The sequence below is a fragment of the Anguilla rostrata genome, chromosome 7 (assembly GCF_018555375.3).
Source record: "Anguilla rostrata isolate EN2019 chromosome 7, ASM1855537v3, whole genome shotgun sequence".
Lineage (NCBI taxonomy): Eukaryota > Metazoa > Chordata > Actinopteri > Anguilliformes > Anguillidae > Anguilla > Anguilla rostrata.
In genome coordinates this window covers 55,604,872-55,621,331 of record NC_057939.1, presented here as the reverse complement: position 1 = coordinate 55,621,331, position 16,460 = coordinate 55,604,872, and the positions used below count along the sequence as shown (strand labels likewise).

The window sequence follows — 16,460 nt, the reverse complement described above, 5'->3', positions numbered from 1 at the left end:
GCTTGTAACTGATCCATCAGACACAGTCCCTGGGGTCTGAACCTTTATTTTATGGAAGTAGAATAAAAATAAAAAAAGGATGTTTGAAGCAAAACAAAATTTGTTTGAAAAAAATCCAACCATTGTGACAGTCAAGTGCAAGATGTAACTTGCACACAGAAATCATAAATCCCTCATATACACAATATAGACTATGTAGAAGTGTCAACTCAATCGAAGGCAATCCTGTTAAGGAAGCTTCTGAGAACAGTACTGCGGTATTTTATTACCTGTTTGGTTGTAAAATCTGAGAGGATCCAGTCGTCTGTATTCCCCCCCCCCCCTCCCCCCACCCCCCTCGGCTGTAGGCCCTGATACTCAGGCTCAGTGCCATGCACTTATCTGAAGGCTGGGGCATTAGAGAACATTGTTTTGTTTGCTGATATAATGCCACGATTTGCATAGACAATGTTTTAATTTTACATATCACCTATTCCAGCTGAATTTCTGAGAGCGCTACAGATCGAGGGTGTAAAAATAGCTTCTCTTTAAAGCTCATTCTCATTATCTGCAGCCCTTGGATCACTGGGCCTGCGTTGAGAGTAATTAATGTTGACATACGTTCAAAGGGACATGATGTCCTAATTTGAGAGGTGGAGCCATTTTGGCTGCGTATTTATTTATTTGCTGGGTATGGTTGAGCTGTGCACCGGGACAGGCTGCAACCTTTGTTCAAGGACTTTTGCAACACACAATCAAACTATTCTACATTTTCGAGGCAGAATTCCATTGTGATAGGAAAACCCCAATTTTAACACAACGTGAACAAGGAAAATAAAAAAAATTCTATTGTAGACTGTTTCCCAAAAGAGCTGTTTGTACGGAGTGCCTATTGGACCGGCAGCGAGTAATTTAATCAGCAGCTCAGCTCAGCTTCTTGCCTTTGCCCGTGTTTTCAACGCTGCGCAGTCAGAAACAGGTTCATTCTTTTCTGTGCCATGGTTTCCTGTTTTTGAAGCCAACAGAAGGTCAGAGCACACACACACGCTGGAACATACACACACACACACACGCTGGAGAGCCATGCCCTCGCCTTTGCCAAGCGGTCAGATGGGGTGGGCAGAGCCAGTCATCCAGCCCCCCCTCTCCCACAGGAGAACAGCTTGAGATCTCCGGCCTGCTTGTCCTGCCGTGTGCCGCTCCAGACCATCACAGATGAAATCCCTGCGTGTTATTAACGCGCTCACAAAATGTATCACATCTGATGATCCCATCCTGTAAATCTCTGAGAGACATCAATAAACCACGTTGCTTCTCCCAGTAGCGATGTAATGCGGTGGGGATGGGCTCATGCCATTTCTTGCTAGCACGGGCTGGGCCTCCTGTTAGACAGCCCTGCTTCTATGTAAGACAGAAGCTTGTTTTTTTTTTTTAAACATAATTTATTCGATCAATCTTCCTATCCCACTGTCTTCTCACGGAGTTGAATATCTAAAGCCATGCCTCCCACACCTCCCCACAGCCAACCAATGGCCAATTAAAAAAGACCCGAACTTTTCCAAATGATGCCTTTTTTAAAATAACCAAATAAAATCCTGCCTTGCACAATATAACTCGCTCGTGTTGTGATGTACTTCCATAAAGCAAAAGTGAAGCAGGGGACCCGGTCTGTGGCTTTATCTTATTAGATACAGAGCACTGAGCTCCTGTAATCTCTGTTTCCTAAAGGCTGATTGAGAGAGCAACCAATTTGTTGCATACATCCAGCCATCTGCAGGCAATTAAGAGAGTAATTACTGCCCTTCGCGAGGGAAGTAGTTATGTAATGTAGCAATAGCCTGCTCTGAATTCACATAAACTACATGTTATGTAGAACTGTGGTGTTGACCAAAGACGGACTGATTCATGTTTTCAGATTCCTTATTCAAATTTATCTGTTTTCGCTTGATCATTTAATCTCTTATTCAAACAGGTGTCTGGATTTCTTTTTTTAAGACCTGAGGATCAGAGATACCATTTGTCATGTTACTTGCATTGCACAAGATAGAGTATATTAGCATTTATAACAAATCATTGCATTTAGAAAAATAAAAATTTAAAAACACACAAGTCCTGTAAAACAACAGGGGTGCACAGCAATTTAAAGCAGAGTTCCAGAGTAAAGATACACATGGGCAGGATTGTGATTCTGCATCTCTACCATCTGTTTATCTAAAGAAAAACACAAAGAAATTACTCACATACAAGGCAGTGCCTATCAGTCATTAATTCAAACTTGCGAAATCGAGGCCTGCCATTATAAGTACTGATATCACAATTATGCCAAGTCACAAGAAACAATATTGGCTATCTTAGCTCATGCAAAATAAACAAGCTGTATTCCAAAGCGATGCTGCCAAATGTTTCCTAAATCATTGCAAGTAACTTTTTCTTGCTAACATTAATTTAGAATGCTAAATCCCCTAGGCTTTGTTGTGCGGACGTGTAAAGTTGTTTGTGAATTTTGTCTGTTGAAATTGGGTCAGAAGGTACAGAAATGAATGTTTTTAAGGGCTGAGAGTCTGTGGAAAGTGCCGAACTGTCAGTGCTGTGTCGGTATGGGGCATGCCCCGCCAAGCCGTAACTAAAGGAATCGCAAATAAAAAAATCATAAATCAGAACCTTTCTTTTCATATTTTAATTGGCAAGCTCCTAGTTGATATAAAAACATATTCTTCATGATCTGCAGTGTAGTGCAGTAGAATAAAAATGATAAACATCACACAGGGCAGCCAATGAGGCGACAGCGAAAGAGGAATGGTGTCAGGGCCTGTGACTGCATTGGCTTCAGCAAACTGTCTTATTCCTTTATTTAGAATACCCACATGTTTATCAAATATCACTGTGTCGCCAAACGTCTACATTTATATTGTGTGAAAAGCAGGACCCATTTACAAGTGTTTCAAATGCCCTGATCCCATTAATGGTGTCAATGAGGGATCAAGCACGGAAACCCTTTTTCCTAGAAAAAGCAGAACAGGCCGTATCCTTAGAGCGCCACAGTAGCACCAGATAGGCTGTTGACATTTAATACAATATTATTTAGACTACAACAGAATACAGTCCAATACCAAACACGACCTTTAATCGTTCCCTTGCGCAGTTTAACAGTATCAGCATGGACAGAACCATGCGAACTGCGGGCTGTTTCTGATGGATAATTAAATTGATTACATTTATAAAATGCTCTAATTAATTTCACCAAATATTTATTGTCACAGAAGTTTCAGCTCATGCGAATGGTGATGATAGTGTCTGGAAGATATAAATAAGAATAGTTTTCCTTCTGATCCACCTCATCCACTGAAATATACTCATAAAATTGCATATTAAAAACTCATGAAAGTAGTTTTAAAAACTGAAAATTGCTAATGGTTTAAATGTTGAAAACCCCCAAGTTAAAAAATCGAATTCAGTCATACCTTCAATAGAAACCAGTTTATTGCAGAGTTCGCTATAAAAGCTGGACAACAACAGTGACTTTCTGGCCAGCTCACACTAAAATTACACAGAATGTTGGCAGTACAAATCATACTCCGCTGGTATTGCAGTAAAAGCACACATGGCATGTGATTCTTCTGCAAAATGTAAACATATTGTTTAAATAATAGCTCAACTACACAGTAATATCATAAAGTAGCTCTATTCAGACAAAATGTTCAATCTGCTTAAAATGTTCAATTCAGGCAGGAAGGAGGTTCATAAACAGGGCCGCCCTTGAACTGTGGTACAGATGAAAGGAGTTGTGTAAATAAATCTTGCAGATGTGTCTGTGCTGGATTCCTTGAACAGTGACCCCAGGAACTGGACCCGGAGCCCAAAACAGAAACGCCAAGGACGTGATGGCATGGGGCATGGTCAGTGATGCAAGCCTGTATTTAGCCATAACAGACCAGCAGGGAGACGCCTATCAACCACACGAAAGAAGACGCCCGTGTGGACATGCAAGTATGTGCACTTACGCAATCACAAGGAATGCATGCTTAATCCGTGTTTTCATATATAGTGGGAAAAAAATAGTATTTTCATTGTTTATTTTCTAGACAATGTTTTTGTTCCTCCAGAAATTAGTCATTGTGGAACATTTTGTATGCATGTTTGTGTGTGTGGGTGGGTGTGTGTATGAGATGATGAGATGTGGAGTTATGTGAAAATCCATCAAATGTACAGTAAGCGGAAGTTAATTGTGCACATATATAATTTTAGATAATAACAATTGTGAAGCCATTGATCATAATAAAATACCATGGCATGATTGTTATCTAGCTGCAAAACTGTGTTTGTTGCACTATGAAATCCCATTTCCCAAAACTTTTCAAATCAAAACAAGACAGAAACAAGCCCCTTGACTCAAAGGCACAATTCTGCCCTTTTAGGCTGAGCAGGTAAAATGGGTAATACACAAGAGGAGAGTTAAAGCTCGATAACAGTGGAGGTTTACAGATGACCCTGTCAACCTGGGTGTCTCAGTCACCACTCAAATAATGGGTCACTGGTGAACAAATTAACTGGAAAAACATGCGGCACATCAGAATATCAGTCCTGCCATACATGAAAATACAGACAAAATCATTGACCTAAAAGTTACTAGAGCCATATTTAAATCTATATTTGCCTTATAGTTTGTTTGTACTTTCATTTTTTCTCCCAATTTCTCATTTGACTGAATAGAGAGATAAATCCCACCAAATCCTCAGGAGCAGCAGAATCTGACGTTACCCAATTGATAAAAGACTTCATTTTTCAGCAACTGGGCCCCCTAGAAGAATATTCAATAAAAATTGATACTGAAATGCTGTGATTACATATATTCTATTATATTAGTAATGCTCTTCACTGTTCACTCATTAAGCACTATTTAAAGTAATAGTTTTTAAAAAGGGAAATAAATATTTGAGTATCTACACAGCATCTTTTAAAAACAACAATGAAGTACTGGTAATATCAGTTTTCAGTGTAATTAAAAGCACATGTAAATTAAAAATAGGTAAACATGTTACAGGGCAATTTTACAGTTAATTTTGCACTGCTTCTGGTTTTTACAAGTCTGCACATTTGAAGCAACTGCTCCCCCTAGTGTGACATGATGTGAATAGCAACAGAATGTTGCAGAACATTTATTGCCAGTTAATTTTCTGTTAAATGTGATCTGTTTAAATGCAATGCTTTAGACTGAACAGTATAAATATGATGCTTTGGACTGAACAGTTTAAATGCGATGCTTTACACTGAACTGTTTAAATGCAATGCTTTGTTAAATGCCCCTGTGTGTATTTACGTTCCTTGTTTCATATTTCTTTGCCTTGTTTGCAGGCCTTCTACCACCCAGGCCTTCCACCACCTGGCAGTCACACAGTTTCTAGAGTCTGGTAAGTCATCTCTATTTTCCTGATTGTATTAGTTCATGTTATTATGTTCGTTATGCTAGTAAAGTACATTTTGTTTTACGTCTGCCCTCTGTATTCATCTCTGCACTTGGATCCTTCTGTTGTGTGATACAGTGCTTATATATTTTGGGGTCATGTTTGGGCTGCCCACATTGCTTATGCAGACTCACCCCCATTTGTTAAATTAACTCAAAACTCCATGGGACCTGTACCTAGCGAGCAACTGTTGTGTAGATAAAATATGTTTTAGATCCCTGATCATTAGGGAAATCTAACTACACAAAATACAGAACCATTCAAATTCCCTTAAAGTTCCAGTTGGAATCAATGATTTATTAGCTTCCCCATTAACAGCAATTTACAACCACATATGTTTCCAATATCAAAAACATGAAAATTTCATACATAAGAAGGAGGCTAATATTCCATGACAAAAGCTTATGTTCATCATACATACACCCAAACATTTCATTTCTAAAAAGGGAGCATTATATGGATTTAGCCCTGTGATCAGATTGGCTCTCCAGTGTGGTGACACCAGGGAGATTCATGTTAAAGCTCAGACACCAAAGAAAACATTAACTATACAGAGTAAAATTCTTATTTTACACTGAATATATACATTATATACAGCAGGCAAGCTATATAACTTACTGGTCCAGAGCCTTACTGCAATAGCAGAATAGCATTGGTATATTATAGCATGCTAGATTATTTTACACCGAAATGGTCATGCAAATTTTAAGTCGCATTTTTAATATACTGCCTCTGCATCATATGTTACAGCCTGTATGGAATCTGAATGGTCCATAACACTATGCAGTAAAGTAAACCTTTAGGTTTCATACAGAATGACACAGAAACTGAACCTCCGGAAACATGGGTACAGATAAAAGATAGCAGAGGTTAAGCCAATGGCAGGCTTCTCAGGCATGTCTTCAATCCACAGCTTCAACTCTGCACACTTGTGTTTTACCACAAAGCTGATAGGCTGCTTTGGGACACACGCTGCTATGCAATCTCAAAAATAGTTCTTGCCTCTTGCAGACAAACAGAAAAAGGCACTGGAACTACGCCATTGAGCCAAGAACGGTAAACACCAACAGGTTCACATTATCGTGGAAATACAATATTCAAAATGAACCAATGGAATAAACTGAAAATATCAATTACTAATAAAGAAAGAAGAATAATGAAATCATTCAAAATAATTCATAATAAATAACTGAATTAACGCTCTACTGAAGTGTATAAAATTTTGTTTTGTTATTTTGTTCACCATTCTAATCACAGTTGCATGGTAGAAAGGAGAAATTCTAAAGAAAAAAACCCAGAGCTGTCCTTGCTTGCTCTGACCTGAAAATTAGACCAGAGATGACAGACACAGATAAAGACTGTTCAAAAGTGACGAGAACGTCGCCGCTCTGGTGGCCATTGTGTGAAACCTCAGCAGTTGAAGGATTACTGTCTTTATCTTCATGTGACACTTCAACCTTGTCCAAATCCCTCGTAAAAAGAGATTGCATGGACAAACTTCTCTCTCAGAATATCAATGCTGCTGTAATTTGGAAGGGATAGGAGGCAAGAGCAGGTGTTTGCAAACGGATAAAAATCATCAGGGTTGGGCATGTTTTGGTTCACAATAGTGATCTTCATTTTTGCCAGACCCTCGATGGGCAGCCGGTTGCTTCCTGTCATGTAGGCTAGAAAACACAACATGGAAAAGACTGCTTTTATAACCTGCATTAAGGAGTGAGATCACAAACATGCGATTAGAATGTTCAGAACTGAACATTCTAATGCTGATGTCACAATCACTGCTGGTGACTGAAAGCAACAGAGTTCTAGAACACAGACTGAGAATTTTTAAAAAGCATTCCAAAAGAATTTACACTTCCAAGGGTTAACAACAGAAACTGAATGGGGAATACTGCGAGAAGCAGTATATATCCAGAAGAGAATGCACATGAACAATAGTTTATATCCAGTAAATAATGCACGTGAAAAAGTTTTTTTTAATAAAGGCTTTAACAAAATATGTGAAATCTTGTGTATAACGCAAAGTGAGCATCTGTTATGCAGGCTGGAAGTCCTAAAGTACTCACACAGAAAATTCTTCTTTTCCTCCTCAGACAGTTCAAAGAAGACAGTCCAGAAGTTTTTGATGTTCTCGTCTGTGGGCGTATATCCCTCATATATAGCATTCTGTTTTCAGGGGAAAAAAAACATTTTTGTGTACATCACAGCACATTTAACCAAATAAAAACAATAGTATTTTCGCTCATTGAATGCAGTGAAGAGGAGATCCTCACCTTCTCCAGCTCCTCCCACACATAGTCAACGTTTCCACTCAGAAGGGCCATCAGCTCTTCTGGGAGAAACATCTTCCACAATCCATTTGGGCAGCCTTGCGAAAACCCCCCCAAAAAGTCAGCGAACTGCCTCTCCACCGACTTGTTGAAAATGAAATCAACATACGCTTCCACGTACTGCCGCCTGTGAACCACAAAAGAAATGGTGATAGAAGAAGCAATCGATTATGCTGGTACTCTGATATATCTTTCAGAAAAGCATGTCGACATAAGGACTGCACAGTATTTTATTAGTCCATCACTACGATCGTGAAATAATTTTCCTCCCAAGCGCAGATACTTTTTACCTGGCCTGTTTTGAGTTTTCTACTTTTAGAAACCCAGAGCCTTGTTTTTAGTATCCTATAAACTGTCAGTCATCCAATACAATTACATCAATTATAAAGGTGTTAGCTGAGCGCTTTAATAATAATAATAATAATAATAATAATAATAACCATCATCATCAACATCATCATCATCATAGTCATCATCATCATCATCATAGCCACCACCATGTACCTGTTGGATTTGGTTACTGATATCTCTCTTCCATCTGGAACTATTTCGTGGCCTTTAACCTATGAACAGAGAAAAGATTCAAACCTGTAACTGTGACAAACAGCCATGTTTCTGATTGGGGGGTTATTGGTTGGGTGTGTGGGACTGAAACTAACCGTGAAATCCAAATACAACAGCTCCAAAACATCTTCGTCTTCATCTAGGACTTGTTGCAAGCTCCTAGTTTACAATCAACAGATAAAATAAATCCACATTTCAAACATAGTCGTAACCACTTGATTGTTTATGTGTCAAGATGGTATAACTATGCATTATAATTTACAAACATTGGGTTCATGGAAGAAACAATGCACATGTTCTAGCTGTCAGCCATTCTCACCTGGCTTCGATGGGAGAGAGTTCTTCCAGGTCTTCCAGAGTCGGCATAAAACCCAACAATTTCTTAAAAAGCGCCAGTGGGAAGTTGAAATTCACAACACACTGGCTGTACAGCGCCATCCCGCAGAGAAGCCCAAGCAAGCGATAAGCATCGCTGTCACGGAGGCCCTGTAGGTTTCAGAAGAAATAACTGCCATTACTAAAAATAAATAAGGGTTTGCCTGCAAAAACCACCTGATAAAGCAGCAGGTCAATTGCGCTGTCTGTCCCTGCAGATTAAATCTCTACATCTCTAGACCACAGAAATGCATTGTAACTGGAACAGCTACAGTATACAGTATATAGTATACGCAAACTAATACTACCTACAAAACATTTCATAAATAACAACAGCAATTTTGGCAACCCAAAGAGTGTAGAAAAGAAAAATTTAAATAAATATCTTAAATATTAATCTTATTTTAAACGATAAATTGTTGTGCAAAGAGATGTTAATGTATGATGTAGTTTAGTAGGGCTAAGAAGCATGGGGACACTTGAAGAGCTTAACTGACACAGTGCTAGATGTACACTGGACAGCAGGTAAAATAACAGGTGGTTTGAATCATATACTGTTATTAATAAACTTACTCTATACTTGGAACAATGTGGTTTACACTGACATACACACCTCAGGCATGAACCAGACAAGTCTTGAGTCAAACACCTCCAGCATCTTTGGCTCCAATGAGTGAATTTCCCTTGCAACGAGAGTGAAGAACTCCCGAGACAAACCTCCTTCATCAATACCATCCTCATTTTCAAATTTTACCTGGAAAATAAACATGCCATTGCACTCTGTCATAGTCCAGTGATGTCACATCCAAGTACCTGTAAACAGGTGATTGGTTAAAAGAGAAATCCTTAAGCAGTGATATTTTTAACGCGTTAACACTATAGTTGTGATTTAAGTGGTAGTTCAATAACCTTTAATGGCCAACGGTAGTCACGGGCTTTGTTTCTCAGTCCTTGAAAGGTATCTGTCAGAAGGGTCCTTCTGTTCACAAACAGATAATTCGGCAATAAAGGAAGGGCATTCTGCTGCAAACAAACAGGAGATAGACAAGAACAATTATTCGTAATTTATTTGTTTTAAATACTTATGGTTGATTTATGCAATTCCCAACAAAGAGTGTCTCAGGCAATAAGTATAAAAACACTAAAAAAAGTTCATGTAAGACTTCATTGCTCACAAAACTTGAAGACCATGCGTTTTGTCTCCATGTCAAAGATGCATCGGTAGAAGGCCAACCTTCTGAACTAAAACGTACAAAACATAAAACAGGTCATTTGCCTCTCTTACCAAATTTCTGAGCTACTGTAAAGTACTACTGAATTAAAGACAATGGACATTTACCATGAATTGTAACATGCGGTAAATGATGTTTCCATCCGGTGGCGACCATTCTAGACACTATGAGCACATTGTAAAAACAAGAAAATCAATGTTTCCATTGAGTTTATATGTAATCTTTCTTTAAAAAAATTATAAATAAAATAATCATAATTGCAACTCACAGACTGAAAGAAGAGCTTCATCTCGTTGATGTAGAAGTTTCTGTCCTCTATCTTCCTGCCAGAGTTGTAGTTCACCTGCACACAAGATGGCGGTATTCTTCGAGTGCTTTGAGCAAGCACACACCACACACATGATTTATTTCTCAAGAAATACAGCTGCAATATTTTACCTCATACAGCTTCTGAAGAACTTTTGCTGTCTTCTCAACGGGGATCCTGAAATCTTCCAGCTCTGTCCTCAACTGGTGAAGGAACCATGTGCACGCCGAGCGAATCACCTCCACCAGGGACTTGAAGAAGGATTGTGGAAGTTTTGACCATAAACCCTCTAATAAGGTAAGAAATATTTACAATCAAATCAATTAAAATCATTAGAGAAGCAAAAATATGCAGGTGAACCCATTCACTTAAACGTCCCTGCATCTTCTATTCAAGGGAAGCATTGAAAACCTCTGAAAGGTAAATATATATATTCTTACATATATTTAAAATTTGCAGGGAACTTAGCTAACATTTTTTGGTCCTCAGGTAAAAACTTTAGGAGCACTCTAATGCATCCCAGTTAGCAGATGTGCTCCAAAATTATTTTTCTGGTTGACATGCATCAATTATTATTATTTTTTTAGGAGCAAAGGCTCCTAAAGCGGGAGCACTGCAGAGCCCTGGTTTGCTTTTGTAAGCAGCACATTACTGAGGAATGTTCTGGTAATTTCTGTTAAGTCCCTTTTCTGTAGGAATATTCAGTACTTTGAAATAAACAAATATGTAGCAATTATACTGACTTCACATCAAGAGTGCCCAATAAATTAAGGTGAAAAAAAAAATCTGATTTCTTACATTTGCTGCAATGAATCTCCCTTATTCTGTTTAACTCTTATATTTTCAGTGGCTCATTAACTTTGGTTATACATAAAATTCCCAGAAGGATTTGACTGAGGCATTGGTTGCAGATACAGGGCAGAAAATAATGACCTAGGATCTTCAGGCAGTGTGGCTGCAGTCTGTCGACTGCTTCAGCAAAATTCACACAGAGGTCTCTGTCCATGGGCAGGACCCTCAGAAGTTCAGGCAGGATCAAATAGACTCTCAGGTCTTCCACACCAGGCGGTTCGTCGCTCAGGGAGCGAAGCAGTGTGTCCCGCACCACCGATCCCACCTGAAACGATAAGAACGGGCCTCACTCGCGAAACGCGCACGGTCACATTTAAGCGTAAACTGCGTGCAAGAACGTTTCCAACATTTCAGCATTCATCAGTTTTTTAATATCTGTATTTGTTCATGGCTGTTTCCTCATGCCAATCACATGAACAGGGTGGCCCATAAAATTTACAGCCAGCATTCATCATCTCATACACCTGGGATGCACACAAAAACAAAGACCTGCATGTGTGTCGTGAGTCACACATTGGTTGTTCATAGGAAGGCTCAAGTACATGCCCTTTGACAGATCCTGCCGGGATTGATAAGGTGGTTTCCTTTGATACACAACTACGTTTTAAAATCGTTTATTTATTTATTGATTTAGGTTACAAGACCTTCTTCGACTGATGACTCTGTAATGATGAAACTGACATGAGTCAGAAGCTCTTGAGTTGTACTGTAACTGAAAATCTAAATTGTAAATTAAGCCTGAGGTGAATTAATAAACGGATTTATTTACACTATGTTAAAATAAACATAAAATACCTCTTTCAACAATTTTTTATTCTTTGCCAGCTTCTCGAAGGCTAGACGTGCTAGAGACAAGTCCAGACCTGAATTCGCCACTGTGGTTTGGTAATGCCGATCGCCACTAAAATATAGAAACACACTAGATTAGTTACAAAATTACAAAATTAAGGATTCTCTCTTTTTTTCCAAAGTAAAACAGTTAGCTTTTTTTTTTTTGCATATAGTCCATATTGCACAGTGTAAGGTTGCAGATACACTGAAGAAATTCAGTGTCTCAATCTAGGACAAAATGTTGTAGCCTACCTGATAACGAATTGTAAGTCTTATTACAAGTTTGGACTGCAAACCCCGGTGCATTATGTAATTATGCATCCATTGTCATTAAGATTCATAATAGAATGCTAATTTGTCTCAGACACATCCATAACAAATGTTTTTTTTTTTTTACCTTTGATTGAGAAAGCTACCATTGAGAGTTGATGCAGATGAAAAAGTCTGTATTATCTCCCTGAAAAAAAATTAATGAGAAGAAATTTGAACAATGAAATGGCTGGCACATCTAAACACTTCTCTTCTATATTTCCCCCTGATTGGCAACATGGCACAGTTCATACCTCATACCTTTTTAGAGTTTTCCATCGTTTTGAATCACACTCTGAGGTCCATTTGTCAATTAATTTCTCATCCACAGTCAAGATTTTTCTGGGACAAGGCAGCGTTTCAAGAGAGCAGAATGACAGGTTTCCTCCAGCCAAAATGGTCCCAATTCCACCGTCAAATCCTGAATGATCACAAAAATAAATAAATAAACTGAAATCTACAAATCTATCACTATGAATAAAACACAGTGATATTTTTTTAGTTTGTTACATTAGGCAGCATTTTGTACAACATACTCTTTTTTCTTATCTTAAATAAAATACCTGAGGTTGAAACAAGAACGGGAAAAAACCCTTGCACCATAGGGCTAATATAGCACAATAAAGCAAAAACTACAAAACTCGCATGGAACAAACAGAACACTGCATGCAGGACTGTGCATAGGAACCATGTAAATACCTGGAGCCAGCGGAACAGGAAGTGGAACATTCTGACTGCCAGCCTGTCCTCTTCCCAGCTGCCCTAGCTCTCCACATCCAAACGAGTATATCGTTTTCAGGGACGCAACATACGCCAGTGTGTGATGCCTTACAAGGGGAGAAAATATTCACTTACACCGATATAATCCTGTTTGTTTCTGTCCATTGCAAAGTACCATGGAGTATCAGTTATTTTACATATTTTAATGTTTTTAAAAAAAACATTACAGAAAACTTTCAAGAAACACCTGTCAGAATTTTTTTTAAAACATCAGAATTTATACAGTACTTGTGACAAACTATAATTGGATGAATCAAATGACTTCATGTCAGTTTTTTTCCCTACAAATTCTGTGCCTACAAAACACCGAAGTGTAACTATGGGAAATTCGCAGACAGAACTGGGGCATTCTACCTTCCGCAGGCTATCTGGGTCACCCTTGCCCCCCAGAGTTCAGCCACCAGACGAGGTCGCAGTTCCTCTCTGTCTGAGCTGTGTCCAAGCTGGCCGTACTCTCCGGACCCAAACGTGAACACCAGGCCCCCCTGTAGAGACACAGAATCAGCCATGACACACCATTCCCAAATGACCTCTCAAGGCTTCAGCAGAAAGTTGTCCTGAAAAACTTGTCTTGTCAATGTCTTCTTTCATCTCTTTAAAAAGTTTTAACATTCTTGAATTTGTTGGCCATGATGATCTTTTTTAGATCAGTCCCGTTACATAGTAGCCCCAGGAGAAAGCAGCTGTGTGTTGATTAGCCATGCCATCCACCCTCCACGAATAAACTCTGTCTAGCTTATCTGCCTTTTTCGATAATAACACCCATCTAACAAGACCAAGACCCACATATCTTAAAAAATTCACTTTTGTCTATTAGTCATTCAGTGTTGATTTTTTTTAGCAAGTGTCATGTCACATTAACATCACAACAAAAACAAAAAAATCACATTCCAGTTTGAGTTTGTTAAAAAAAAAAAAATATATATATATATATATATATATTTCTAGAACCTTGGTCAGAATTGCAGTATGCTCCTCTCCACAGGAAACGAAGACAGTCCTCTTCAGATTTAGGCTTTTAACCACAGTGGGATCACATCTATCTGCAGAAATACACAGAAGCAAAATAATAATGTCTGAGTCTGTTTACAGCTTCACGTTCAGCGCCCCATATTTTAATGAACCACCGCACCTCTCAAATTCCAGAGCAGATAATTCAGTAAATCACACAGTGCTGGACATTCATTTCAGTCCATGCCACTCAAGGGCTTCAGCCTCAGGACCACAGAACATACTCTGCTGGACCAGCGTGTAGTTGCACACTGCGAGAACTTCTCTCGTGTGAGCAAGAGTGCTGAATCACACATAAACACGCTGAGAAGTGATTCATGCTTCCAGCGATGATTGGCATGTAGCCCTCCTAAGCTCCGCCCTTATGCTCTGATTTCAATGCCATTGTAAATTCGATGTTATTGTTCACAGTAATGTTAATGTAGACCCATCCGTACCTTCCTTATCTCCCACGCCGAGCTGCCCGGAGCTGTTTTTGCCCCAGGCGAACACAGTTCCAGAGAGAGTCAGGGCAAAGCTGTGGTCCCCGCCAGCAGCGATCATAGCCAGGGGAACCCTTGACAGGGAGAAGACAGGCTCAGGGGTCCGGAGGTCACGCTTTCCCTCCCCCTGTCCCAGCTGTCCATGGGAGTTTCCCCCCCACGTGAAGAGCTGTCCATCTGAAAGGGTCCACAGTTTTGAAAATGGGGAATCCACTCCAGTAATATTCAGATTCATAACTCACAACTCTCATGCTGGTTGTCAGTGTTCACAAGGCTTGCATTACATGAAATATATCCGCAGTACTGCATTGCTGTTCAATGCAAGACAACTTTGTCAAGGCTTAGTGTCTGGTACAGTACCTCTGCAGAGTGCAATGGTATGACGGTCCCCACAGACCACCTGTATCACATGTTTGCCAAGCAGTGCACTGTGACATCTGAAAAACATGAACATGACCTTGGAAAAGTTGACACGTGTTGAGAAAACCATGGAATGTCCCTTCATAGTAAATGTTATGAGAAATGTAAAAAATGTACAGAATAAAGTAACATGTATTAGTATGTATATTAGAAATAGTTTTAGTCTGATGGAACCATCTCTGATTCTTGCATGTACCACGGTTACTACTGCGCACACGACATTTACCTGAAAATGTGACGTTTTCTTTCCAAGTCTAGCTGGAAAACGTTTCCCTTCTTTGAGATCATGACAATGTAATCAGCTCCACAGCTCAGTGAGTCGATTTTCTCCTCCTTCAATGTCAAGTTCCCTGAACAAATAAATCGCTTTTAGAAAAAATGTAACCAAATAGATCTGTATTTTTTCAAAATATTTTTCAAATATTTTCAAATATTCCCGGACGACTGCCTTACCAAATAAAAAATGTAAATAAAAAAAACAGAAAAACTTAATTTTTAAATAACAACAGATGATAGCAAACTTTACAGTTAATCATAAAAGTAATTACCTGGCTTTCGTCTGTTTCGTGTTTCACTTGTGTCACACTGTAAACAGTATTTTCCTTGTCCATTTTCTGTGACAACAGCAATGATGCGTCTCCCAGCAGATACGGCAGTTATCTTGCCTTTTTCTGCAAATTCCCTAAGAGTGGTTTCTCCCCAGCAGATCATGATGGCATCTGGTTTTCAGAACTTTATTCACTTCCCATCATTGGTCAGAGCTGCAACGCCGACAAAAGCTTTCTGTTTCTTGTATCCTGTGCTCCCAATATAAAAGCAGCCAGTGTGACGCTATGACATCAGAAAATGTAAACGGAAACTCATAGTTTCGTTTTCATTTCATCATTGAGAAGCTAAAAAGTGAAACCTAGTGCAATAGCAACGAAATGAAAGAACCATTTCCTCTTCAATCGTAATCAATTGCTATGGATTTTGTTTATCTTGATATTATAAATATGTCGCTAAACCAAGTCTAATTCACCATGTTTACCTTAAATGCCTAACATCAATACAGACCGTACCAGTTTGTGACAGCTATACGTAATCAGCTTCCAAAAGTCTAAATTATATTTAGTCAACAACAGAAAATTAAGTTTAGTGGCATTGACAACTATTCAAGTGTCAATGCCAGCTGCTACACCGCTCTCGGTTCTGATGGATATTTAGGCTACATGAATTGCAGAGGACAGGCGCAAGATGCAGATGACTCGTGGAAATACTAGAAACAACTCCATAAGATTCACGGCTAACATTTTTATTAGCTAACCACATACCCCGTACGCCAAACTAAATTGTTACGCAAACTTGTTAAATTGTTAACTAAATTCGGAAGCATAGTTTTTATTACTGGAGTATTTCTGCAGTGTGCTCCAAGTATCAGTTAACAAAATTACACTTAATGAAATTTTTTATAAACATAGATGGCATGCATGATTTAATTCGCATGTTTTGTTGTAGATGGCTAGCGTTGAGATATGATTGGA

The 16,460-nt window shown here is 38.9% G+C and overlaps 1 protein-coding gene across 1 annotated transcript; it reads right to left on the bottom strand.

Annotated features, from left to right (window-relative positions):
- Window positions 1–5,717: 5,717 nt before the first annotated feature.
- Window positions 5,718–16,276, bottom strand: LOC135258661 (probable E3 ubiquitin-protein ligase HERC3). Its single transcript, XM_064342104.1, has 23 exons — window positions 15,486–16,276; window positions 15,164–15,287; window positions 14,878–14,954; window positions 14,473–14,694; window positions 13,976–14,067; window positions 13,379–13,509; window positions 12,944–13,071; window positions 12,506–12,665; window positions 12,333–12,392; window positions 11,900–12,005; window positions 11,186–11,369; window positions 10,384–10,541; window positions 10,214–10,288; window positions 10,053–10,109; window positions 9,889–9,955; window positions 9,623–9,777; window positions 9,327–9,467; window positions 8,658–8,824; window positions 8,434–8,497; window positions 8,279–8,337; window positions 7,718–7,901; window positions 7,511–7,610; window positions 5,718–7,108 (listed from the first exon to the last, which is right to left on the bottom strand). The coding sequence occupies exons 1-23, from the start codon at window positions 15,646–15,648 to the stop codon at window positions 6,894–6,896; spliced, it is 2,889 nt and encodes a 962-aa protein (XP_064198174.1). The 5' UTR covers window positions 15,649–16,276; the 3' UTR covers window positions 5,718–6,893.
- Window positions 16,277–16,460: the final 184 nt, after the last annotated feature.